Genomic DNA, 25,909 nt, shown 5'->3' with positions numbered 1-25,909 from the left:
AGTCTGATCTGGCTATAAAAGTAAGGGGTGCTGTGTTTATCCCAATTCAACCTCAGCAGCGGACGACGTTTGCCAGAGAACCCCAGAACACAGACCCCATTGGGCAGCTTTGCCATGTCAGCAGAGACTGACAAACCCCACAGCCTTAATTCACACCAGCACACAGCAGAGATGTATCCAGAGGTGCTCGAGGTTGGCACTATTTGCACACACGTTCAGTAAAAGCACCATTTGCACTGGGCCCTCCAGCAAGCAGAACATCCCCACTGCCACAATCGCAGCGCTGCAGAACCTCCACTGAGCTGCCAACACTGTCACAGCACAAAGAGCCACGAGAGCAGCTCCAGGTCCACAGAGGGCAGAACCTGGAGCAGTAGGGTGTCAGGTCCCACCCAGCAGGTCTCCTCCCCTCATGGGTCTCATGGGGATTATGTTATGTTCAGTTATGGAATAGCAAAGCTAAAATCAGCCCCAGAATCGGGATGGCTTCTAAGAACTGAGCTCTGAGCTGCCAGGCGTGCAGCTCAGCCACATCCGTGCACCCAAAGCTTTGGGGGGGGGGGGCCGTCCACGCAGCCCACCCCAAACCCACGGAGCCCGCAGCGAGGGCACCGCAACGCACCCCCCCCCACCGCACGATGTCAGCTCCGTCCCAGCCCCTCTGACTGCTCCCACCGCAATCCCCGCAGTGCCGGGGGATAAAAGCCAGCAGCACAGGAGTGCTGCAGGTGCACTGCCAGGACCTCGGCCCCACTGCCAACCACCCCGGCAGCCCCCAGCCCCCCCCCAGCACTGCTCTCGGGCCTCGCAGCGTGCAGTGCTCCACGACACACGCACCTGCGCACACAGAGCGCGCGCACTGCGCGCGGAGACCAACCAACCGTGCAAGCAATACCACGCACACGCAGCGCTTGCACAGCATGCACACGCGGGCTACGCGTCACGCATGCACGCACGCAGCCCCGCGCACAACGCATGCACCGCGGCGCCCACACACCCGCGCCGTGCAAAAAAAAAGAACCAACGGCGCGCGCCCGGGCGAGCCGTGCCCGCGCACACGGCCACGCGTGCACGCGCACTTACCCACCCGCCCCTGCTGCGCCTCACGCAGCGCACCGGGGCCCCACGAAGAGCCCTCAGTGCGCTGCCTTGGGGTCGAGCTGAGCCGAGCCGAGCCGAGCCGAAGCAATCCGAGCCGTGCCGCTCAGAGCCCCCGCCGTCGCCCGCCGGCAGCGTCCTCCCGCCCTTCTCTCGCCCTCCCGCCCGCACTCTGGCTCTGCCCCCGGTCCCGCCCCCACCCACAACACTGTAGTAAGTTCCCATTGGTCGATCTCAGAGGGCGGGACGCCGCGCCGCCCTCCTATTGGCGGAAGAGAAACGGCGGCCGGCGGGGAGGGCGGGGGGAGCAGCAGTTCTCCCCCCCCTCATCCCGCGCTCTCCCCTCAGGGCTCGGAAAAGGGGCAGAAAGAGGCGTTCTCGCCTCGTAATATCCCAAGCGGCCACGTCCTCCGTGACCCAGATTCCGGAGCGCGGTGTCGGGGGGTGGGGGAGAGCCGAGGGACAGCGCAGGAAGGGTTACCTCAGGGAGATGGAGAAAGGACCCGGTCTGAGGGGGCAAAAGGTGGACTCCCCCCCCCCTCCCCCCCAAATCCCAGCTCCTTGAGGAGGTGTTCTGGTGTTAAATCGGGGCTGGGAGCCCACGGCCAAGAGAAAGCAAAGGGGACACGGACACGAGAGTGCCTCCGGGATGATGGTGGCTGAGGCTGGGCCCAGCGATCCTTCTGCAGGGAACAGAAAAAGAAACAGACACACACACACAAAAGAAAAACATCAAACAAAAATCCTCTTCTGTGTACGGAGATAGCACCGTGGGCGATGCACGCGTGTAAATTTCAGCCTCAGCCTCTATAGCTTCTCCCTTCCTGCACAGCCCCACAAACTGACCTCTGAAATCCCATAGGAAGCAATGGACATTTCTCACATTCTTCACTATAAGAACAGTTCGCCCGGTGCTGATATTGCAATCATTTAAAGACCCACACACACACACCGGTTTAAGTCGCTCGCCGGAGTCACATAGAGATGGGGAATTATTTTAATAAATCAGGATTTCTTGGTATTCAGATGCTGCGTGTAGGGCTAAGGAAAGGAAATGCACTCATGTGAGGCATCTGTGATCTCTAAAGGCAGAAGCCGTTCCTTCGGAGCCGTTGTGCGGATGCTCAGTGCAAACCAACCAGGTCACACCGGGACCAGCGCAGAGGACCTCTGGCTGTGTGATGGGCAAGAGGCTCTAAGTCCGCCTGCAGCATCTTAAGAGCTTCCAGGCATCAGATTAACTCCAGCTGAGGTAAGTTCTTCATAAAAATATCCTTTGTGAGGTGATCCGATGCCCTGCGGGATGCACCGCTGCTAGGATTCGTGCCTTAACGCACTTATAAGATGGGGCTCCTGCTTTGCCATCGCTGGAGAACAATGTGTTTAGAGCGCTACCAGCACAGATAATAAACTTCACATAGCTCTCCATACCCTGAGGAGCTTCTCTAAATGAGGAATTCCCAGTCTAAACAAAGGAACTATGCAGCGCGCTGGTATTGGTGCTTCCTCCCCCAAAGCAGGGAGAATTTAGGATGAAGAGAAATAGTCAGGATTACTCCAAGCCCTAAGAAAACAAAGAAAGGAAGCTGGCCAACTGAATCACTTACAGTCCACTGTTATAAGCAAGCTGGTGGCGTGCACATTGTACGTACTGCACCCACAGTAGGCATGTTCAGTTTACATGCCACGTTCTTCTCTCAAAGAGAGCATCTCGAAGGTGGCAGCAGCCATTTCACAGAGCAAACAAGGTGGGAGGAGAGCAGGTGGCTCTGCTGTGCCAGCACTGGCCCTCTGCCCTTGGCTCCTCTTCCCAGATTTCGTGTCACCATCAGCAGTGCAGAGCTGGCTGATAGCAGAGGGCCAGGATGAGGTGTAGAGGAAATCTCCCTTCAGCTCCACAAGCATTGCTTTACTGTAAAACACAGTGATGAAGGGCAAAGATAGCCCTGGTAAAATATTCACCTAGAAGGAAGGGTGCTTCAGCTAATGCTTAATTTCTCCTGTGCTCACCTCTTGATATAGCATGCAAGTGATAACACAGCCAGAAACAGCCTGTAGTAACTGACCTCCAACAGACCAAACTGCAAACTCAAGAAATTTTCACAGAATCACAAAGAAACAGAAAATGCTGCATCGCTTTTCCACAACGTGTGTGCACACTGGCAGCAGCCTGGGCCATCCACGCTCACCCAGCTCTGTATCACACATTTCTGCAAAGACAAGCCTCCCTTTGCCTGCCACAGTGCTCTCCCTCTCCAAAACCAACTATCAATTCATTGTTGAGCAGTTCATTAAAGGGACAAACAGCACGCTCCATAGTCAAACAGGCTTAGAGACTTTGCTGTTGTGAATCCACTTGGCAGCATGGCAGCCAGTGCCAAGTCGTGCTAAATCCAAGCTGCTCCTCCTGGTCTTTTCTATGTGATTGTCTATGGGAGAGTTTTCTTTTTTCTTTTTATTTATTTTTATTTCTCTTTCAACTGCAGGAACTGTGCCATTTAAAGGCCATCGTTGCAGAATTAAAACCACATGTTCTTCCTTTGGGTATGAGAATCCAGCCACCATGTATTTTTGGAACTGGGATGGTGTATGTGGGTGCCTTCTGGTGAGGGCAGAAGGGAAGACCAGGCTGCTTCCCCTATACCCAGGAATTCCTGACCCAGAACCTGGTGAATTTAAGCCCCATCACTGATCTGCACGAAGCTGGTGTTCATTTGATACAGCATTTTGCTACAAAGCAGACCAGCTCCAAGAAGGAAGAGGAATAAAACAGATGAAGAGGAGCGCCGGCTCTCTCCAGGCTGTGTGCCAGCACAGGGAACAGCTCCCTGGAAAGTCAGCTTTGTTCCAGGGCTTAGAGACAGCATGTAAAGCATGCTTCTGCCAAGATGCACCATTTAAAGATCAGAGGAGGTCAGCCTAAGATTGCAGGACTGAGTTTTCATATGGCAAAGTGTTTCTACGCTGAGGGGGAAATACTTTTCCCCTTAAGTTTGGGTAGGAAGTATTAAACACACAAGTGGCTGCACTTAAAGGAGCTAGAAAGTGCTTAGAAACCCCAGGGCATAGATTACAGGCAATGCTGTGAGTACAACTGGTGCATGCTCAGGAAAAGACAGAGTCAGTGTGGCTCTGAGCTGTCTGAGAAGTGGACTGAGCCATGGGAAAAGCCAGCACAAGAGGAACAACAGACACCGACCATCAGGCCACGAGCACTCCTCATTTCAAGCATTTCCCAGTTCTAACAGCCTTCCCTAACAGCCTTAGTGGAAAGAAGACAACCAAAAATAGAGGAGTGTGCTCACAGAGTGCCTGTGCTCCCTATCCCTCGCTAAGAATTCCAGGAGATGCTGCTAAAAACCTTGGTTTGGGGCAGCAGGAGGACACCAGAGCCCCGTGCCAGCACGCTACACCAAACACGAGCAGCCAGCTTGGCCAGGGACACAGCTGTCACTTCAGCAGGGGACACGCTCAGCTATGCAGCCTTTGTTGAAACAAACCTAAAAATAACAGTTAGTGCCACCTAGGGACCAGCTGTAAGGCAGGGACACAGAAGAGCCATACCACAAACAAAGAACGTCAGTGGCTGATTTACTCCTCGCATGGCTGAGAAGTCAAACTGCAGCAAGGAGAGGCTGCTTAAGTAACACCAGGAAGGTGTGCTTTGCTTCTCCCCCCCACGGTTAGGTGAAGCTGTCACAAAAGGTTGTTCAAGCATAGATTTGACTCCACACTGCTGCTCCCCCAGCCTGGGCAGAGCATCCTTTGGCTCTGAGCAATTCAGTTCAGCAGACAGAGGGAAGCAAGTATCGGCCATAAGCAGAGCACAGGCCACCTCATTTCTCCCACAAATAAGAGCTGGAGCACCCTGCTCAGTGCTGCTTCCCCCACCTATCTCCTTGGACCTTGCAGGGTCTGTCTTAAGCTACTAACGGGATCAGATCTGTCACCCTGCGTCCTCTCTCCAGATGATCCCATAACCTAATGCAGCATAGCCAGAGCCTGCTGAGAGAGGCAGTTCTGCAGGTGCACATTGATTAATTGGTGCACATTTCCATATCACAAATGAAAAAAAAAATAAAATAAAAAAAGACTTCTAAGCTCAGTTGAAATGCAGTATATTAAGCTTTGAAAACGGCAGTCATGGATACCAGCTTCAAAAAGATTAATATCAATAGGGCAAAGTCCCAGAGGGTAGCATCACATCACCACCACTTCTTCTGAAGCTTTACAAAACGAGGCATTTCAGGGCTTTGTTTAAGGGCGTATATTTCCCTGCTTGTTTTAGGAAGAAAAGCTGAAGCAGTTCTGGTAGGCAGAACCCAAGCACTGGGGTCAGGAGGGAAATGAGAGATCCCGAGGAAAGCTGCGGGTAGGGGCCACAGCTAACTGCTGAAAGTCATCCCAGGAAAAGGGTTTCTTAGTGAAATTAACAGCACAGCTCAGTTAGTTTGGCACATTCTGCGGGTTCACAAAGGCACAGCTGCAGGTCAGCACGGTGCACATCCTTCCAGTGAGGGGTGCAGCAATGGCTCTGCGACGCACAGAGCCCGGATCTCACCCCTGCGTCCCGCTTCCACCACGGACCGCACCAGAAAGAAGCTCATCATCATTAAGCTGCCATCTTTTATTTCTAATTATTTGCCTCCACAGCGGGGTTCCTCCAACCATCCAGTAGGAGGGAAGCAAGTCTCAAGGGAGTAACTGTTTTGAAGAGGGCTCGCAGCTGCCACTGTGTGAATGGCTCTCCAAGAACAGTAGCAACTGCTGCACTGCCCACAGAGCTGCGAGCAAAGCATCTCTGTTGGGGCTGCTTTGCAATGTTGATTTTTAGGTCAAAACAGCTTTTCTTATGCAACAAGGGATACAGAAAGCTCACATGCTTTGAGGTTCTTTGTTTGTTTGTTTGTTTGTTGTTGGTTTGGGGTTTTTTCCACTTTCATTTAATTAGATGGTAATTCAGAAGGCAGTGCTGCTGTTTTAAACGCCACAATGAGAACTGTTTCACTGCCTGGCAAAGCGGTCAAGTGGAAACAGTTAGCAAAGCCAGCCCCGGAGCTTGACACCACTTTGGATTCTGACCACCTCTTCTGACAGGGTGGGAGAAACAGAAGGGAAACCCTGCTGCCTCGTTTCCAGGAGAGACTTTGAGCAGAAAATCTCACTGGAAGGTAGAAAAGTGAAAGACCTCATTTGCTCTTCCTCTTTGAGCTACACCTGGAATACAAGACACAGAAAGGCCCAAGTTTACAGCGCAACAGCTGTTCAACAGCTCCATGCAGCAGCCACCTTTTGTAGGAGAAGAATACCTCTGTTAATTAAGCAAGAGAGAAACAATTTCATGAGCAGGTAAGCTTAGAGATCACAGCATCCAGCTCACAGCCCCGCCAGTGCCAACACACAGAAGGACACACCCCTACAACAAACAGCTCTCAACATTTTCCCACAGCACACACCTCCCCTGACCTCGCTAAAGATTTCCTGACAGGCTTCAAACAATGGCAACGTATGTGAAGGTCCAGAACACAACCCCAGACGTCACAGACTCTTCTTGCTGCATGTGCAACTCAGTGTTTTCCTGTTTCTGCTCTCCAGCTCCTTTCAGAGCACCTCCTCCTAGAAGCTGCTCGTGGTACTCAGCCTTGCTGCCCAACTCTGTGCCAGGAGAAGAGACCACAGCTCCCATGCACTGTGTGTTTAGCTCTGAGACAAGCCAGGCTTAAAGTTGGAAAGGCAACACAAACCTTTGCTAAGTAAGGGTCAGGGTTATTCCTGATCCACTGAAACCGTACCACAGAACCTTTCTCTCTGCCATCTCTAACAAGGTACCACTCGGCCTCTTGCTTGCTGACTGAGATTAACACGGTGTTTCATCTAGCTTCAGGGTCAGCCCCCCACAGCCCACAAGCAGCAGGAACAGTGAAATGCACTGCACTCTGCTCCCATTCTCCTTCAGACACCAGCTCTGCCCGCCTGCATCTCTTGCAGTTAAACCTTTCATGCAGAAGGGCTTTATCCTGCATTCAAATGACTACTTGGGGTTTGGATGGCAGCTCAGCACCTCTGATCAAGGCAGATTCTCTGGTTAATTAATTTTCCTTCTCTTAGAGACTCAGTAGCAAAAGCCGCTCATTCAGAACAGCAGTCACTCAGCTTCCAAATATAGCACTTCACTTAGCTCCGTGTAAGAACAACAGGTTCACTCTTGGATCTGATTCATCTCCTCCCCTCCCCAGTGAGGCACTGTGTAATAATGCTGAGTGGAGAATAAAGTCCTCTGCACCCAGTGCCTTCCCCTGCCACCAAACCTCTGCTGAGAGACCACAGGAACCCAACCCAACCGAGAGGATTTTCCCCCATGCAAAGAAGGATCTCCATGAACGTAAGCTGGAAACACCAGTGCCCGGTGCACTTCTCTGTTGTGTGTTTCCCCTCCTCTCCTACAAGAAGAGCCTCAGGCTGCTGTGTGCACCCTGCAAAGCTGCACACAACTGCATTTCTACCCCGGGGAGCCCAGCCCAGCTGCAGCCTCCAGGGAGGCTCTTACACAACCGCAGCACAGTCAACAGCTCCTGGGAGAAATCCGGGGAGAAAAGGGAGCACTGCTTGCCTCTACCTCCATGCCTTCACAGCTCCATGTGCTACCAGCTCAGGGTCAGCACTCACCAGCCCGGGCTCATGCAAACAGCTCCATCTTACACCCCTGGCCTGGAAACTGCTGTCCGAAATGCCTCTCAGTATCTCAAACGTGAACACACGCACACGATAAACCCCACTTTATTTAAACAACCAACGCTCCCGAGTTTAAGATGGAAGGAAGAAGCCAGCTCACTGTGAAAGCCCACGTGGTTCACTACAACAGTTTCCCTGGAGCAGTACTTACCCAGAGGCGAAGCAGCAGGGCCGAAGCACCAGGATCCATCACGGGGCAGTGCACAGGAAAGAAAGGACAAGAAACACCGGTCAGTAAGCAGCCCCAGCCACAGAAAAGCCCTACACGTGCTAGAAATACCCCTCCAGCCACAGAGCCAAGCGCTCACATTCGTGCTTCACGCGATCCCCGCAGCAGTTCGTGTAAGTGAAGCGGAGCATCTGGCTTTTCCCAGAACAGAAGGAGGAACCGGACTATCACGTCGGGCCACTTCTTAGAAATGTAAACACCGAGTGCGGAAGGGAAGGAAAAAAATAAATCAGCCTGTTACCTAACGCTGATAAAGCAGAAGGCGGTGACACAACGCCCCGTGGCAGCGCGGGGTGCCCGGGGTGCCTCAGGTGGCCCTGGCAGAGCTGGGCTGGAGGAGCACTCAGCTCCACCCCGGCTCCTACGGCCTTGCATAACTTCCAGCTTCTCTTTTAGGTTTCATTAAGCAGGGGGTGGACTTGGCACAGCGTGCTTCCAGCCCCAACTCTAAAGGGCTTCAACTGAGCCCTCTAGTGGGCTTTAAAAACTCAACAAAACACCCATAGACCTAATTTAATTAACACTCTGCCAGAGGCCTCTAAACCCTAATCCTCTCAACAAAAGGATCATTAACTAAACGAAGAGATTCAAGAGAGCAATGGGCCTCTCAGCCACGGCCAGCGTGCTCCTGTGGGCACACACCAGAGCCCTAAAATGCCCCCAGACAATCCCCCCAGCCCGAGGTATGGTCGGGAGCTGCTCTGACACAAGCACACAGCAGCACACGTGGGGCACTGAGCTGCACCGGAGTAACGGGCACAAGTTTGTTCCCATCCATCACATCCACCACGCACTGCTGCTGTCCCTGCACAGTCATCTCCAGCGAGCCCAGGAGCCCTCCCAGCTGGAGCATGGGGCGTAGAGTGCTCACTGATATCAGGGGTTCCCATCTGCTGGCACCAGAGCCCAGCGAGCAGCTGAAGGGAGCTCTCCTTTCAAAGACCTTCAGCTTCAGCCCAGGACAACCCCTCCATCTGAGGACCGTGCAGGGGCCTGAAAGAGCAGGGAGGGTTTTCCCCGCGTAAGAAAGGTTCCCAGCCCAAACGGTTCACTTCAATGGGACAGAGGCGGATGGAGATCTGCAGACAGCTCTCGTGGAAAGCCACCTCCAGCTCCGGAGCCACACGTGGGACCCAGAGCACCACAGCTGCAAAGAGCACACCCACAAGAGCACTCCTTAGCATGGTGAGCAGGAGCAGAACTTAACTGCAGAGCAGAGACAGTTTCCACCGTGCTGGATGAGTGCAGTGCTGCCCCACAGCTGCACAGCACCCTGATCCTGGGCAAGGTCCCTGCAAGCAGCTGCAGAGCCCCAGCCCACAAACATGAGAACCCAAGAAGAGTAAGACCTCAGGTGCTGCTTGCAACAGCAGCAGCCCACCCAAGTCTTTTTGGAGATGCTACTGCAGCCCCCACGGGTACCGGTGCCCTGGCTGCAGTGCTCCACGGGGACGCCCCCGTCCGGAGGAGCAGTCTCACCAAAGCCCGGATCTGAGCTCCACCCACGGTGCTCACCAGGGCAGAGCCTGCAGAGGTTGCTGGGGTCTGGTCACACCCCACGGGCTGACAAAGCCTGGGCTGGGCTCTAAGGAAGGCTGAAGGCGCTTTGGGACATTCCTTCTCCACAAACCAACCCTCCAAGCCCATCACAGAGCCTCGCTCAAAAGCATTTCTGAAGCCCCCGCTTCCAGCAGACGTTTTCAGGACAGCTGCTGCCACGCGGAGCCCTCCTTGCCTGAAGACACAGGAACAGCCGTTCCCAGAGCTAATGAGGCTGTCCTGCTTTGACCCGGGGCAGTTTTCAACAGACACAGAATAAACAGACCTCTCTGTGTTCACCTCCGAGAATAAATCCCAAGAGCTTCCATCTCCCCAGCGCAGGCAAGAACACAGATGGTCACGGAGATTAAAACATACAGAGAATTAACCGCCCCGTGCAAATGAGCTTCTTCATCCAGCCCAGTGCTGCCAGGTGGCACGAGGAGCAGCACTGGGATGCAAGCAGCACGCTCTGCTGAGCCACAGGCAGTCCCACACCGAGCAACACGAGGCTAGGGAGCAATTTGCAGGGGAAGCGAGGTGTGAAGTGCCATTGCCAGGCCTCTCCCAGCTGCAGTAGTGTTTCCAAGGGTCACAGCTTTCAGACTCGGCCCATTTTCTATTAACAGCCCACTCCTTGCATCGAGGAAATCCCCCAGCAGCACAGCAGAGCAGCCACACAGTGCCCAGGGCCAACCTGCGGGGCCGCCCGGGAGCTCCTCCTGCACAGCATCAGCTGCACAAAGGCACATTAAAGCCCAGCACGGCTCTCAGTCCCAGCATCTGCCTCCTCCCCTCACGTGTTCAGCATCTGAATTCGTGCGGATTCATGCAGGATGACTCAGGACAGGCTGCACACAAACCCCTGCAGGGAGAAAGCTGTCCTGAAGTTTTGAAATGCCAGCAAGCAGCTTAACCCAACTGCGAGGATGTTTGGAGAGAGGATAGAGAAATCCACGCCCTGAAAGGCCGATGCTGTCTGGCACGCAGTAAAACCATCACTACTCCGTCCCTGCTGTGCTGCCTACCAGGATGACAAAACTTGCCACGTGCTCAGAGGACTACCAAGCACTCAACATCACTCCTTTCTCCCTGAGCAACTGCAGGAAAATGCAAGTTCCTCAGCCACCTATTGACAAACAGGAGCAGAGAGAACAGGATTCATTAATTTAATTGAATACAGGGGATGTCAGTGACTTTGTGCCTGCAGAGGGCTTTAGGATGAGCAAAGGGAAGAGCAGAGACTGCTACCTAAAGGCCCTGCTACCTAAAATGCTTCTGAAGGGGAGAGTCTGGGCTTGATCTTAAAACGTGCGTGCTGAGCCCCAGTGGCAGGTGCTGGAACTGGACGACCTCCAAGGCCCCTCCGCCTTCAGCCACTCTCTGAGCCTGTGATGCTCGAGGCTCAGCATCCTCCAGGCGTGTTGGAAAACCACTGAGGAGGAGGAGGCAGAAAACTCCAGCACTGCAAATCCAAGCTCCCTTCCAACCTCTCCTTCTCCTGAAAGCCATGAGTGAAAGATGAGTTTTAAAGCTCTGCCTTTAGGACAGCTCACGTGAAGCTCAGGCAACACAAAGCCTCTTCTAGCTGCCACCCCGCAGGGAGCCCAGGTGTGCACACACCTCATGTCCAGGCTTTTCCCCAGGGGCAGCAGGAGGGGGCTGCAGACCAACCATGCTAATTGGATAGACTGAGGGTCCTCATCAGCCCTACAAAGTGCAGCTGCTCAGAACCTCTGGCAGACAGCAAAAACAGTTTCATCTCAGGAGCAGGCAGGGATCAACCACCACGAAACGCCCTTTTCTTTTCACTGCACTCCCCCCCCCCCCCCCCTTAAATAAAATAATCAGCGCTGCAGATCCAATCAGGAAGTTCAGCAACTTGGAGCCCCGACAGCAGCAGGAGGATTTTCCAGGCCTTCCAGCTTGTTTTGCACACCCCGTGTTACGTAAACCACTGCCGTGCCCATCGGGGCGCGGGGCCGGAGCCAGCTGGCAGCCACACCACGCTGGGTGCAGCATTCCTTCCCAGGCACCTTCCAGCACAGCTCTCAGCAGCGAATGCCTCACACTTGGCATGTAATTGTTCACAAGTTAATCATCTTCCCGAGGTTTTCCAGGACTCCAACCTGTCCCAGCAGTGGGTACCGAAGCACTGCCCCAACACAGCCCCCCTGCCACCTGCAGGGCATCTCCCATGCAGCGCCCCACAGCGAGCTGCTCCCTGTGCCCCAAAGCCAATCCCCAGCTTTGCTGCCGGAGGGGTGAGCAGTTGTTGCCGCACGCACACGCCTCCAGGACACAGCACAGGGCACATGGCACATTCAGCACCTGCCCTGAAGCCCCCACAGGCAGCCCCAGGGAACAGGGCTGGGAGCTGCCATCGCTGCCCCACCACAGCGCAAACCGGGACAGCCCTGCGAACTCCAGACCCCACAGCTCAGCCGGGGCCACGGCAAGCCCATCCCCTGTTCATCAGCAGCCTCTAGTGGAAAGAAGCACGCAGCTTCACGTGGACCCCACCGAGCCCACCCCCGGGGTGACAGCCCCGACAGCCCACGGGTGGGACACCCAACTGCCAGACAGCGGTCATCCCCACGGCCCCGCAGTGCTCCGGGCTCAGCAGGCGGCTGCGGCAGCTGTGTGCAGCCTGACTCAGCCTCACCAGCTGCAGCCAAACATAAACCGATCCCAAACCTTCAGCCACCGCAGCACTGAGCCTCTGCCCAGAGAACGAAGCCAAAACGCTGCCCTGCACCACAGCACGGACACGGTACTCCCACAGAAGGACTGCCAGCACGACGCTGCCCTCCTCCCCGGGGTACGGCTGCGCGTGAAGATCAGAATCACAGAACTGGAGGGGTTGGAAGGGACCTCCAGAGATCATCGAGTCCAACCCCCTGCACAGCAGCTCCCCAGCCCAGGTTGCACAGGTAGACGTCCAGAAAGAAGCTCTTACACGTGTGATGGATGCTGCAACTCCACCCAGAGGGCAGCTGCCTCCTGCTCACCCCTCCAGCCACAGAGCCACGAGACGCTGCACTGCAGACAGCTCCACGGCTGCTGCGGATGAGACGGCACTTTGCATCTCGGCAGCGTGTCAAACCCTCCCAAAAAGGCCCGGAGCTGCTCGTAAACGAGAGGCGAAGCAAAACGCAGAGCACAGGGAACAGCTCAAGCACAGCCCCGAGGACACAGCTCGATGGACGGAGGAACTTTTTGCCGTCGCTCTGCTCCCATCTGAGTGTGAAATGCAAAGGACTGCAGAGCTGAGCGGGAAGGACGCATCTGAGCGCGCACGGGGAGCGGCTGCACCCAAACCCAAACCCAAACCCCACGAGCTCTGCTCGGGCACAGAGCGGCTGCAGACCCCCAGGCACGCACAGCACGCGTGGGGCAAAGGTGCAGGATTAAGCAGAGCTGGGAACCTCAATCCCGTGTCACCTGAAACTCTGGCACAGTGGCAGGTTACTCCCACGGCCAACCCGATTACTGTGCAGAAAGAGGGCACGCGGGGCAGCAGCCCCAGCCCGGACCTCACACCGCACCAACGCGGCTCTGGGGCCGGGGAGGGCTCCGGGGCACAGCCCGGAAGGACCTCGCAGCCCCTCCTGCAGGAAAGCTGAGCTCAGAGGGGCTGGCGAACACCCCCTGCCCACGTCACCCGGCCCCACTGCACCCCCACGGCCCAGTGCCCGCTCAGCTCATCTTCCCCAAGCGAGAGCCCCGCGTAAATCAATCCCCAGCGAGGAGGCAGCGACCGCGCCGAGCCAAGGCACATCCCTCCACTGCAGCGCGGACCTAAAGATAGCGACTGTCCCTGCCACTCTGGCTCAGAGCCCACGGGGACACGGGGCAACCAGAAGCCCCCGGCGCAGCGGAGCAGATGGGGTCACATCGGCCCGGGACGGGCGGGGGCATCCGGGCCGAGAAGAGACCGCACAACCGCTGGGGACGTTCGGTCCCGGTCGCAGCATCAGCAGACGGCTCCCAAAGGCAGCGCGGTGAGCGACGCGCCGGGCACGGAGCGGAAAGGGGAGCGAGGGCCGAGCGGCACCGGGCACCGCGGGGGGAGGCGGCCCGACCGCCGCCTTCGGGAACCGCCGGGGGGGAGCACGGAGAGCGCCTTCGAGGGACGGGAACAGCCGGGGCCCAACGGCGCCGGAGCGGCTGCCGGGGCGGGATGGGGACGCGGGAACGAGAGGACCCCCATCAGACGTAGCACGGGGACCGCGGAACCCCGGACCGGCGTCCCCTGCAGCCCGGACACCGAGCAGAGAACGGGACCGCGGAGTGGGGCAGCCCCGAGCCCCGCACCGGAGAACCCCCGGGCAGCGCCCCCGCAGCAGCAACAAGTGGGAGCCGGGACCCCCCCCCCCCGCTCCCCGCAGCGCCCACCCCGCGGTACGCACCGCACGACCCCCACCGTTACCGGGGCCGCTCCGCGCTGCGTCCACCTGCGCCGCCGGCCCCGCCCCCTCGTGACGTCACGCGCACCGCCCCCGCGTCGCGGGCCACGCCCACTTCTGACGGCCCCGCCCCCCGGAGGGGAGGGGGAGGGACGACCGCGGCGCTGCAGTGGGCGGGGCGGACAGGTGCGGCGTGACGTCACGGAGCGGTGGGCGGGAAATGTCCCCGCGAGGGTCCGGGGTCGCGCCGCTGTGCTCCGTGACGTCACCGCGCCATAGAAGGAGCGGGGAGACCCCTCCCCCTCCATCCGTATCCAAACGGGTCCTTTGGATTCATTGCCCCTTTTCTCCACCTCTATTTGCGCAACGAAGGGGGGGGGGGCGGCAGAGCCATCCGCCACCGCCCGGGATCCGCGACCGCGATAAGCGGCAGCAGCTCCGCCACGCCCGGGGCTATCGCGGCCGTGCACGCGGCCACCGCTGATACGGGAGGGACAGCGCCGGGGGGGGCGGCTCCCCCACCCCTCCCGATCCGATGAGGGCCGGGGCACGGCTCCCTAAGCCGCTAAGCTGCCGCAAAGCCCCGCGTGCTCCGCGCCCATCTGCTGCCGCCGAGCTTATTTCTAAGCGGGCATTAAGGAGCGCGGGGCCTCCACCGGGAGGGGAGCGGGACCGAGTGCCCACGGGACACTAAAACTATCCCCGTACGGACGGAGCCCTGGGAAGCAGCCCCATCCCCCCCCCCGGCCCCACTGCCACTGCGGGAGGATGCTGGCAGGGACATATAAAATAAAGAGATGTATTGGCATGAAGTGCAACCTCAGCTGAGTTCAGCGTTCAGAATACACAAACGTTCCAAGAAAAGCCCAGAACGGAGCTGGAGGGCAAAGAGGAGAACCAGCAGCACGGATTGGGATACAAAACCTGTACAGATACCTTTAAAAAACAAACCAACATCAGAAAGCATCGGGTCAGTTATTTCCAGCTCACACTGACGATACGTGCAGGAGGCTGAACGCTCACAGGCTGAGATGGGGGCTGCATTTCACAGCCAACAGGGGATGCAAAGTGAGAACAGCCACTGTGCAGTTGTTTTAGCCCCGGCCCCCAGCTCTGCTTTGGAACGGGAGTGGTGATGGAGCAGAGCTCAGCACTGCAGCGCAGCCCCAATCCTGCCGGGCTGGAGCAGGGCGTCCCTGTGGCTTCCGGAGGGGATAAAGAGAGATGGGGAGGATGGAAGGCACGAGGTCAGGCCCTTTTCCCTGGATGTTTCTACTATGAATCAGCAGAAAGCAAAGGCACGAGGCAGGCTGCAGCCCTGCTGGCTGCAGGCCCTGTCCTGCATCCCCAGTGCCATGAGATGTCATCACCCAACTTCAGAGATCTCCTTTGACAAGGGGGGGCGGGAGCTTTTCTTGCCCGTCCCTTAAACCTCCTGGGGAGATCCGAGTTGCTCTATATTCCTCCAGCTCATAACCCACCATCAACCGAGCTGAAATGCACTGAGAGCACTGTGCTCTCCCTGGAGCCAGGCTGGAACCGAATGGCTTTGGTCCACTCTCCCATCCAATCTACAGGAGAAGGGATCAAGGTGGCAGCCCAAGCCTGTTCCCAGCATGTCAGCTGGGCTGTCCTCAGCACCACGGGACAGATGGGCTTATCCCTCATCCACCATATTAACGAGGTCACCATGGCTGGAGAGCGGTGCCACAGTGAAGAACACAGCCCCTCACAGAGCAGGGAGGGCCCCAGAACGCAGCCCCGTGTCACCCCGTCCCGTGGGTGTGGCACACAGAGAGCTACTGCCCGTCTGTTTCGACATGGTCCCCAATCATCCTCCTGTGGTAGGTGGCCAGGAAGATGTCGTTGTCCCGGGGGCAGTCGTAGTGGCAGGAGCACGCCTTGATGAACATCATCTTCCTCTGGAAGAAGTCCCCCTCGGGGCAGCGGAACTCCACGTCGGCGGTGCTGGTGATGTGGGGGGTGCAGCAGCGCCCGTCCTCGCAGCTGCCGCAGAACTTGGGCCGGTACGAGCGGGTGCTGGTGCAGCCGGAGAGCTCGAAGAGAAGACGCTGGCGGAGCTTCGGGGTGCGCACGCACTTCTTCCCCCTCTAGGGGGAGAACAGCAAACAGGTCAGCGAGAACGCGACAGTCAGACCGGAGCTCAGCTGGGCTCTGCACCACCCGTACAATCACTGAGGTTGGGATGGGACCTCGAGGATCACCAACCCAACCCATCCCACTGTCCCTCAGTGCCACGTCTCCGGGGACTCCACCGCCTCCCTGGGCAGCTGTGCCATGGCACTGCTCCTTCAGAGGACAAATACGTCCTAATATTCAGTCTGAACCACCACTGGGCAGGGAGGCACAGAGGGAGCAGAAGCACAGAGCAAATCCCAAGCCCTTAAACACAAGGAGCTCTCTGCCAAGCCCTACCTTGGCTTTCTCCCAGGGGACGTCGCAGGGCCGCACCATGCAGAGCCGTGTCTCCTTCTCCAGGTGGCACTGGGGATTGTCATTGGTGACCCGGGTGGAGATGCCCATGCCGCAGCTCTTGGAGCACGCGCTCCACTCGGTGGTCTGCACCAAGCAGTTCTCCTGCAGGCTGTTCAGCTCTGGCTTCTGCTCGGGATCCTCCCTGAAAACTGAACCAAGAGGGAGAGACGTGAGAGTCAGGGCTTGGGACACAGGGACACGGAGCTGAGCAGAGGGACGTGGGAGGGGCTGGCTTTTTACATGGTCTGACACTGACAGGACAAGGCAGAATGGCTTTAAATCAAGAGAGGGGAGATCTGGTTTAGATGTGAGGACACGTGAGGTAAAGGAAGAGGCACGTGGCCCAGAGAGCTGTGGCACTCCTGGACAGCCTGACCTGGCAGGGAGCAGCTAGCCTATGGCAGGGGGTGAAGATGGGCTTCTTTAAGGCCCCTTCCAACCCAACCATTCTGCGATCCCATAGTTCTGTGATCTTTGAAACATCAGAATTGTTTTGTGGAATTACAATTTCAGCTTCTTACAGTCTGCTCCAAGTCATGGCTTTACTTCTGCTGTTCTGATGCCTGCAAGAAATTCCCAGCAGGGTGCTGCATGGGGCCCCCACCCCCAGCAAACACCCAGCACCTCTGCAGCATCAGGGTCAGGCCTGCCTCCGCCCCCAGCAAAGCTCTCCATCCATCCACCTCTCACCTGCCATGACACTTTCGAGGTGATCCTCCCCACCACCCTCCTCACAGACCCACTCCTCGCAGCACTTATTGTGGAGCTTCACCCTCCGGGGGTGGGGGCAGTCGGGCGACGGCAGGCGCAGGTCGGCGGAGCACAGCGGGCTGCAGCCGATGGCCCCGTCCAGGCAGATGCACTGCAGCTTGCAGGTGGGCTGGAAGCTCTCCCCGTTGTGGTACACCTTGCCCAGCAGGTCACACGTCGCACCCTCGCGAGCTGGGGAAGGAAGAGAAAGAGGAGGAGGAGGTGTGGGGGCAGCAGTGATGCTCTGAGCTCCAGTCCTGCACGGAGCTCTGCTCCTGGCTGATCTTAAGAGACCAAAAGGCAACGTTCTCCAAAGGACTGCTGCTTCCCCACACACCCACAGGTGACTACAAAAGGAGAACAACGCACTGAGTTTATGACCTTTGGTTTTCTGCTGTGATCATCCCATTTGATGGCTGCCTCCCTTCCCACCACAGCGTTTCTGTTTCTTTCTGCTTCCCCTGATCTGTGTCTCCCATCTCCAGCCCTCCTCAGAGCTGTTCACTCCTTCCCAATCAAAATCAAAGGAGCAAAAAAGGAAAGGCAGCGATATCTTCCCCGTAGCAACAGCATCAACAGCACTCACACGTTCCTGTGTTTGTACCCCAGTAGTTCTCCAGCAAAAATATCTTCTTTAAGTGCTCCCCAGACAAAGCCCCATTTCGTGAATGCTTTCAGTGAGAAGTGACCAGAGCATTTCTGTTTGAAATAGTTTTAGTCCCTCTCTGCTCTTCCTGCTCCCATCACATCCTTCCTGGGTGGGCCCCTGATGTTATGCCTCCACCCTCCAACAGAATGGAGCAGATGGGACAAACGTGTCACCCGAGGGCATCGCGTCCTCAGTCCCATTCTGGGAGATGTCCTGCTGTGTTCATCTGCCATTTTCACCATGACAACCTCAGTTCCTCATTTAAAGGCAGAAAGGAGAGCTGTGATGTTCAGACCTCGGGTCTGAGCTCTCCATGGAGGAGACCTGACACCTCACAGTGAGCACGGAGCACTTTAAGAACGTCCAACATTCATATAAAGTCTTTGAGACTGAGACATCTGTGTGCTCCCATATAAACTACCCTAATGACTCTGTTACTCTCAATCCTAACGATTTTACTACTAAAAACACCTCATTTCCAGCCTTAATTGGGCAGTATGTATTCTACAGCCCTGGACATTATCAATCCTACACTGACCCTGTGAACACCACTCATGATGAGTGCCTACAGAAAGCACTGGGAAGCTGCTGCATCTTCTCAAGATGACCACGGGAAGGAAAACCAAGTAGGGAACTTAGCACAGCTTCCTAAAAGAGCAAAGAAAACACCTTCTACACATTCAGTTCATTAACTCAGGTATAAAGAAGAAAACCCTGCATGACCCCAGTGCCCCCATCTCAGGCCAGTGCTTCTCTAAGTGCTCACACTGCCCTCGTGTATATTGGAAAGCCCGGACTGAAAGCAGCAGGACTGCAGGATTCCCCACCCACATCCCACGGATGAAGGAGACCTCACGATGACACAGCTCTCACCCAAGCAGATCCCACTGCCTCTGTGCATCCGGGAGAAGTCGCAGTAGAGTCCCTTGTGGTGGTCACAGGGCTTCTGCGGTGAGCAGAGCTGGCCCAGCTGCCGGGCACACACCTTGCAGCAGCCACAGGCGTCCAACACGAGGCTGGTGCCCGCGGGACACTGCAGGGGCTGGGAGGGACACCGGCACGGGTACGTGCAGCCCTGGGCTCCTACCTGCAGGGCACACAAACCACAGAGAGAGCGAGTCTGCCACGAGCTGGCCAGAGAGATAAAAGCATCCACTTGGTTCGGGGCCCCCATTGCCTGCGCAGCCACCTGCAGCAGAGGGGACAGCAGCTTCGTCCCCAGCAGCACCCAGCTCCTCCTCCACCCAAACATCCGCACTCGGGGGGCGAAGGGGCAGAACCAACAGCAGCGTGGAGTCACTCTGGGTGCTGAGCAGAGGTGCAGCTGTGTGGTGCTCCCTGGAATGCTCAGGATGCTTCCAGAACCTGCTGCCAGCACAGCATTCCTGTCCCACAGCAGCCTCAGCCCCGGCTGGAGCCAGAATTGGGCAAGACCTCACACCACAGAGAGCACAGCATGGGGCATCTGAACGCGCTCCCACACCTCCTTGGAAAAAGCAGAAAGGTAAAAATGGGGTCCAGTGCCAAACAGCACAGAGCGCAGCAGGAGAGGAACGTTTCCAAACTCCCCACCTTACGCCGCTCAGGAGTGATCAGCATAACTCTCCTGGAAAACTGTGTATGAAGAAAGAAAGCATTTTGGAGGTGACCCCCACCCCCACTGAGTGCTGGCTGTCTCTGGAGCTGCTGATGCATGACATGCACTGGCAGCACTGCTCCCCATGCACGCTGCTGCTGAGATGACGTGCTGTATAACTGTGAGGGGGGAAGGAGACAGCACAAGGGGCAAAGCACTCCGAGCACAGGGCCTGTATTAAGATGCAATCCGTGCACTGAAAGAAATGATGACAAGCAGCTTTTTCCAGCCACGGGCCCTAAAAAGAAACACCCAAAATATCTCTCCCACTGCAAACCGAACCAAAACAACCTCTTTCTGCACAACAGAGAATCCAAGGGAATTAAACCCAGCTGAGTTCTCCTTCTTGCCATCATGAATCACTGTCAGTGCTGTTTGTTTCCTTAAGAACTCACCCCAGAAATCACTCAGCTTCACTTCCCCAGCACAGCTGCTTCCAGCACAACACCAGGGCTCAGACCCCAGACTCGTTTCCCCATCCAAAAAAGCCCCAATTCCTCCACATTTGTAGGGCTTTTTCCATTTGTTTGAGTCATCTCCCACTGCCTGGTCCAGGGTGTGCTGCTTTGATGAGCAAGCCAAGTTAGCTGGGGCTTCTTGTTCCTCCTCACTCACACCAAGAGCTTCCTACTGACCACTAAAATCACAAAGGCAGCATTTCCCCACCACAGCCGTGGCGTCTCTCTTTAGGACATACCTCGGTTCCCCTCCATTGAAGAGCCTGCCCCTAAAACCACCCTTTAACTTCACTGACTGTGATCCCAACTGCAGATTCACTACAGCTTTGCTTTGCTTTCTGCTCAGAGTGCTGCTGTGAACTCCAGGAGCAGCAGAACCAGCATTACAGAGCAAGGTTAAGACTTAGGGAAAGTGGAGCCCAACCCTGGCACTGCTGACGCTCCCTGCTCTCAGCTGGCAGCTCCCACTGAGCCTGGGGAGAAGAGGTGAGATGTGCACCCTGCCTTGCACGCACCCAAAACCTCTCCCTCTGCACCCTCTGAAGGTGTGAGCACGGGATGTGGGCTCACCCTGCAGCTCCTGGTCAGTTTGCAGATGAGCACAGGGAGCCAGCACAGCAGTGCCTTCACAACAGGTTTGGGCTGCACTCAGAGGGCAGTGCCTGGGAGCTGGGATGGCTGTTTGCTTTGGGAGAAAGATGACATCCCTGATCAACCATGAGTGGCACAGGGACAGGGCGTGCTGTCGTCTGTAGGATGGCTGTGACACTGCCAGTGCTGAGACGGGGAAAGGAACAGAACTGCCCCGAACCGCAGGCACTGCCCCCAGAGCTCAGGGGACAGAGCACTGCCGGCAGCAGAAGCACTCACCAGAAGCTTAAAACACCAACAGGACTCCAAAGCAGCAAACCCAACTTCTTCACGGACCCAAAAGACGCTGCAATTAGACCTCACGCTAATGAGCACGTTAATTAAGCAGCGGCATTCCTGCTCATGCTGGCACGGCGTCACGAACACCCCCAGCAGAACCAGCTGCTCTGTGTGTGCACTTGGACACAGAACAGCCCCAGAGCCCTGGAGGGGCAGTGGATTCATCCCCTCCTAGGGCAGATGGATTTTAGGGGCAGGAGGATGATGACGGTAATAACCTGGGCCACGAGATCTGCTCCTTGCAGTGCCACAAACCCAGCGACATCACCGCCCTATCCTCTCCTCTCCCATCTTCCAAAGCAGGGCTGGCTCTGAGCTCAGCAAAGCCAAACGCCCTCCCCACCCTCCGGGAGCTCCGATCCCTTCAGATGTTACACGCAGTGCAGACACCCCCACCCCAAAGCACCGCACGCGTGGAAGCAAGGAGCTGCAGCACGCAGAGAGCAATCAGCCATACACACGTACCCAGGAGGGGGCGAGGAGCAGCAGCAGCAGAGCGCTGGTGGCCGTCCCCACGCTGCCGGGCATCCCGAGTGCGGGGAGGCACGGGCTCAGCTCACGCACTGCCGCCTTCTCCTTCGGAATTTCTCGTCTCCCTTTGGAGAAAGTTGCACATCAGCTTCTCCTTAAATAGCCTTGGAGGAGGCGTGCCTGCCCTTGAGTGACAGCCCCGGAGGAGCCCGAGGTGGGTGCGAGAGGAGTGCCCCAATCCCGGCCCAGCCGAGCAGATCCCCGCATCCCTGGCGGCTGCGGAGCGTGCAGGTCTGCCGTGTTCTGCATGGGGAAACCAAATCCCGGTAAAAGCGGGGATTTTATTCTTTCATTCTTCCCTCTAACACCAAAAGTACGAAGCCTGGGTCGGCTTCCCCCGCTGACATCCATTCCTTTTTGGCTGCGGGAGTTGAGGATTTGAAGAAGCACAGATACAACGCCTGACGTCTGCGCTCCTGCAGCGAGGAGCTGTTCGTTTTACGGGGCAACGAAAAGCTGCGGGGTGGAAAACGGGAAAGGACAGCAGCTCCTGCTGGCACTTGATTTGCGCCCTGGGACTGATGAGGGATTGCACTCAGTGTTATCTCAGGGAGTGATCTTTTTGCTGCTGGGAAAAGGAGAGGGGGAGTGCAGCAGAGGGCACTGTGAGCCCTTGCTGCCTGGGGTGGAGCAAGCTGGGCAGCGGGGAGCAGCGTCAGCACAGAGCCGTGCCTCGGCCGGGGATGGCTGGAGAAGTGCCCGAAGATCTCTACACGGGGTCCGAGCAGCAGTAGGTGCTGTGAGTGCAGCCCCCTCCTCGCTCCATGTGCAGGGCATGCCGACCAGCAGCCAAGCCCCAACACAGCTCAGCTCCCACACTGCCTGTGCTGCTGCTCGTCCATGGCTGAAGACCACTCAGACTCTTAATTAATTAGCACGTGGAAAGCTCCTTGGGATTGAGAGCTGGAAAGCACGGACACAGTGTAGACCCCTCCAGGTGCACCTCCTTCTTTTCCTCCTCCATAAGATGAGGGATTTCACAGCCTTCACAACAGCCACCTCTAATGGCACAGCTGGGGACTATGTCTCCATACAGAGATTCGATGTCCTAGGGGTGCACAGACCCTTGCCCTGGAGCAGTTATAACTGAGGGCAGCCTGGCTGGATACACACTCCTTCCCTTTTTTGAAGGCTTGGCACCTTGTGTCACTGCCTAAGATTAACTGTTCACGTTTTGCAGCTCATAAATAAGACAAAGCACTGCACACCTCTGCTCACACAGCAAGGGCACAAAGCACAGCTGCATCCCGAACCAAACGGGGCTGATTTTGTGTCCTTTTAAAAGGACAGTGCTTCATCCATCCTCATCTCCATCCTCACACTGCTCCCTGCTCACAAGAAGCCATCTCACCTCGAGCTGTGATTTGCTGAACTCTGCTCTTCCCACCGACGTGCCGCACGACCTCGAGTGAACTGCTGCCTGCTGCACACACCCTGCTCACAAACGGCCACTGCTGCTGTGCTCACCAGGCTTGGGATTGTAAAGGACCTCCTGAGGTTCGAAGCTGCAAGACAGAAGTGGCACTGCTCAGTGGCATCTTACTGATAAGAGACCAAAAGTCAGCAACCGAGGCCTTGCCTTTGCTGCGAGGTTTGGGGTCCTGCAGGTTCCCTGCCTCGGGTGAGCCAGCAGTCTCTGAATGCTCTGGGGCTTAAACGTGGCCCCCTGTGACCACGTGGCTGAGATGGCCCTCTTTAGACCCATGTTCCAGCCCAAGTTCAGTGCACTCAGCCTCGAGAGATGTTTGGGACTGCATTTGTGCCACCTGATCCTTATGCACTTAATTAAGACATCTATTTAGAAGCCTAATTTCTCAAGGTCCTATAATCAGTGGGGATAGATGAGAGCTCCCAAACCACCTCCTGACAGCCCCATCTCCTTTCCTCCATATGCATCAAACACTTCTCCATGACACATCTGTAGTAATGGTCACGAGAAAGCAGCACATAAAGGCAACGCCAGCACTCAGCAAAGGGTAAATGCTGCACTTTATCTGCCTCAGTTTGAGTGGGAAAGGCGACTGTGCCTTAAAACCCCAAGATCTCTGCTGCCTGAGAAACGTGGTATGATCCTGAACCTCTGCCATGGAGACACAGGAGGAAAAAGCCCTGGGAGGAAGCAGCAAGCTGCACCCACCTGTGAAATGGGCACCTCCTCCAATTTGTTCCACTCCTTAACTCACTGCATGCTTAATTACCCTGAAGGAAACCTTCAGGGGTGCGTGAGGAGATGGGGGTGGTGATGTATTTAAGGTGGAGTTGGATGAGCTCGTGTAAGGAAGCTTCTTGATCCAGAAGTCGATTCCATCTCAGCTTCGCTTGGTGTGTGAACAGCTCTGTTTTGTCCCAATCTGTTTTGAAATCTTGTTTTCCTCAGCAGTTCTGCTTCGTGTCATAGCACACTGCTTTCATCTTTTGCACCCGAGAGGTGCATCTTCCATCCAAAAGACAACTATCCGATCCCATCCTCCTTGCATTTCACATATATCATTTTGGAAGTCATTTGCTACAGCCTCACAAGCAGTGGAAGTCTGCCAAGGTGGGAAAAACCAACTGAAGGTGGGAAAATGGGGACAAAGCAAGCGGGAGTACGAGCAACCGAAATGCAACCATGCATGGATAGGGGGACACAGCACCTACCCAGGAGTTCCTGGAAGTGAATGAATGTAGATGTCAGTGCACTCCATATGTATGTCTTAACTGTTCAATTGCAGAACCTGAACTCTGCTTGGTTGTCACATTGGCCTTTATTCCGCGAGGAATAAAGGAACACTGCTTTCTGATGCTGCACTGGGGTTAGGGAGTTTCCTTCTCTTGTTTTTCCATTCTGATCCCTGCAGGACAGTCATGAGGAGGTACAGGAGTGAGCTGTGGCTGGCTCAATTGCTGTACCAGGCAAATAGCCCCAAATCATCTCTACTTTCATGCCTCTTTATGCAGTCATTTCACAATGTTCTCCCTTGTGCACTGGACTGGAAAGCAACGACCTGCCTGGCAGAGGCAGGCCAATCTGCCAGGTCAAAAGGCTTTGTTAATAAAAAACAATTTGGGGGATTCTACAACTTTGAGCCTGAGGTGTCTCAACCTCAAAACTGGGATAGGAAGGATGAAAGCTGTGGAGCCTGGCTGCGTTTCAGGGGGGTAAGGAAAAGGAGCTCTCCTGCCAGGGCAGCTCTTGGTCACTTGGTGCTCACCACCTCCAAAAACCACAGAAATGCTCTCAACTCTGGCATTAACTGTTGGAACTCCTCGTGTTCCTGGTGTGCTATGCAGGGGAACAAACAGCCAGCTGCACAGGCTCGTCCATCCCATTGCCTTCCTGCTAAAGCAGTGAAACACACTCTCCCTTTGCAGACCCCTGGACCAGTGAGGTTCCTCCCCCTGGCTCTGCCTGTCCTGCCCCGAACGATCCCTTTCCTAGAACAAAGGAAACAAACACAATTACTTCCAGCTTCTCAAATTCTGCTCAAAATAACGTGTCAGCTTGGGCTGTTCTGCTGTCCTGGGATGAGTATGGAGAAGCAAAAGATCTCAGCTGAAGAGCCCAGGGAAGAGCCAAAGCATCACTGAGTCAGAAGGAATCCCAGCAAACCAGGCTCGTGATGAAGACCTAAGACCCCTTTCCGTCCTTCACATCAGCAGTGTTATGAGACAGAGGGGAACCTTTAAAGCAGTCCTGCTGTGATCAGCTGAGGCTTTTCAGTTCCTGAATCACCACTGAAACGTCCTGCCTGCTCTGGTTGCATTCCGGTTCCTACGACCACAGAGCTGTGTCAGCACCAGGTGGTGGGGACCTGGTGTTTGTCTCACGCCTGTGAGCTCAAGAACAAACCCATTCCCCCATTTTGCAGTCCCAGGGCCCGAAGTGGTGTTTACTGCATGGCCTCCCACGGGCTTGGCTGCTGCTGGTGCTGCATGTGCCAACATCTGCTCTGATCTTTCCCACACTCAGAATCTTATTTCTGCTCTTCAGGCTGCAGCAAAATCAGCCTTCAGGGGAGACGTGACGGTGCCTGCAAGCCTGCTCTCACTGCCACGTGCTCCCAGCCAGCACCCTGAGGTCACTCCCTGCCGTGGGTTCCTATGACAGAAATACCCAATGCAGCTCTAAAGCTGCCACTTCCATAGGAGCCCCTGGGAAGAAGGGATAGGCTGTGCTGGATAGTTTCATTTTTAAAGTAGCTGTCTCTCATCCTATTTTTGACACAGAGTTGTTTTAATTGGATGGCTCTGAAGCTCTGTCTCTATCAGAAGGACAGAGCAGACCCTTCAGCTTTACCCCTTCCCTCCAGAGGAACTGTTGCTTGTTCCAAGTCGACACAGTGACCGACCAGGCAAAAGGGACAGTTCTTGGTCTGAGGACTCCAGAGTGATGTGGGACACTGCAGGAGTGAGCAGGAGGCAGTGGGAAGGGGCCTGGGGTCTTCTCTGACCCAGTCACCCGCTGGAGTC

General features: G+C 56.0%; 2 protein-coding genes across 23 annotated transcripts in view; both read right to left on the bottom strand.

Moving 5' to 3' along the window:
• The window catches only part of EPB41 (erythrocyte membrane protein band 4.1), a 200,162-nt gene that overhangs the window by 55,523 nt on the left and 118,730 nt on the right, over positions 1-25,909 (bottom strand). For 17 of the 22 annotated variants that reach the window (XM_065744481.1, XM_065744483.1, XM_065744476.1 and 14 more), the window contains exon 1: positions 7,982-8,132. The gene's annotated coding sequence lies outside the window, so the exon portion shown is untranslated. Of the gene's footprint in view, positions 1-1,083; positions 1,212-7,981; positions 8,133-14,024; positions 14,077-25,909 lie in introns of those variants that run through there. The other 5 variants (XM_065744474.1, XM_065744487.1, XM_065744488.1 and 2 more) reach the window with 5 other exon arrangements.
• Positions 15,781-21,542, bottom strand: LOC136053716 (CCN family member 2-like). Its single transcript, XM_065744599.1, is given in 6 exon segments — positions 15,781-16,118; positions 16,444-16,652; positions 17,194-17,445; positions 18,776-18,989; positions 21,392-21,491; positions 21,493-21,542. Coding segments are annotated over 6 exon segments (1,137 nt in total). The 3' UTR covers positions 15,781-15,806.

This window comes from Cyrtonyx montezumae, unplaced genomic scaffold (genome assembly GCF_038088225.1).
Source record: "Cyrtonyx montezumae isolate F1298 unplaced genomic scaffold, pur_monq_1.0 scaffold_31, whole genome shotgun sequence".
Classification (NCBI taxonomy): Eukaryota; Metazoa; Chordata; class Aves; order Galliformes; family Odontophoridae; genus Cyrtonyx; species Cyrtonyx montezumae.
This window is presented reverse-complemented; position numbering and strand designations above follow the sequence as displayed.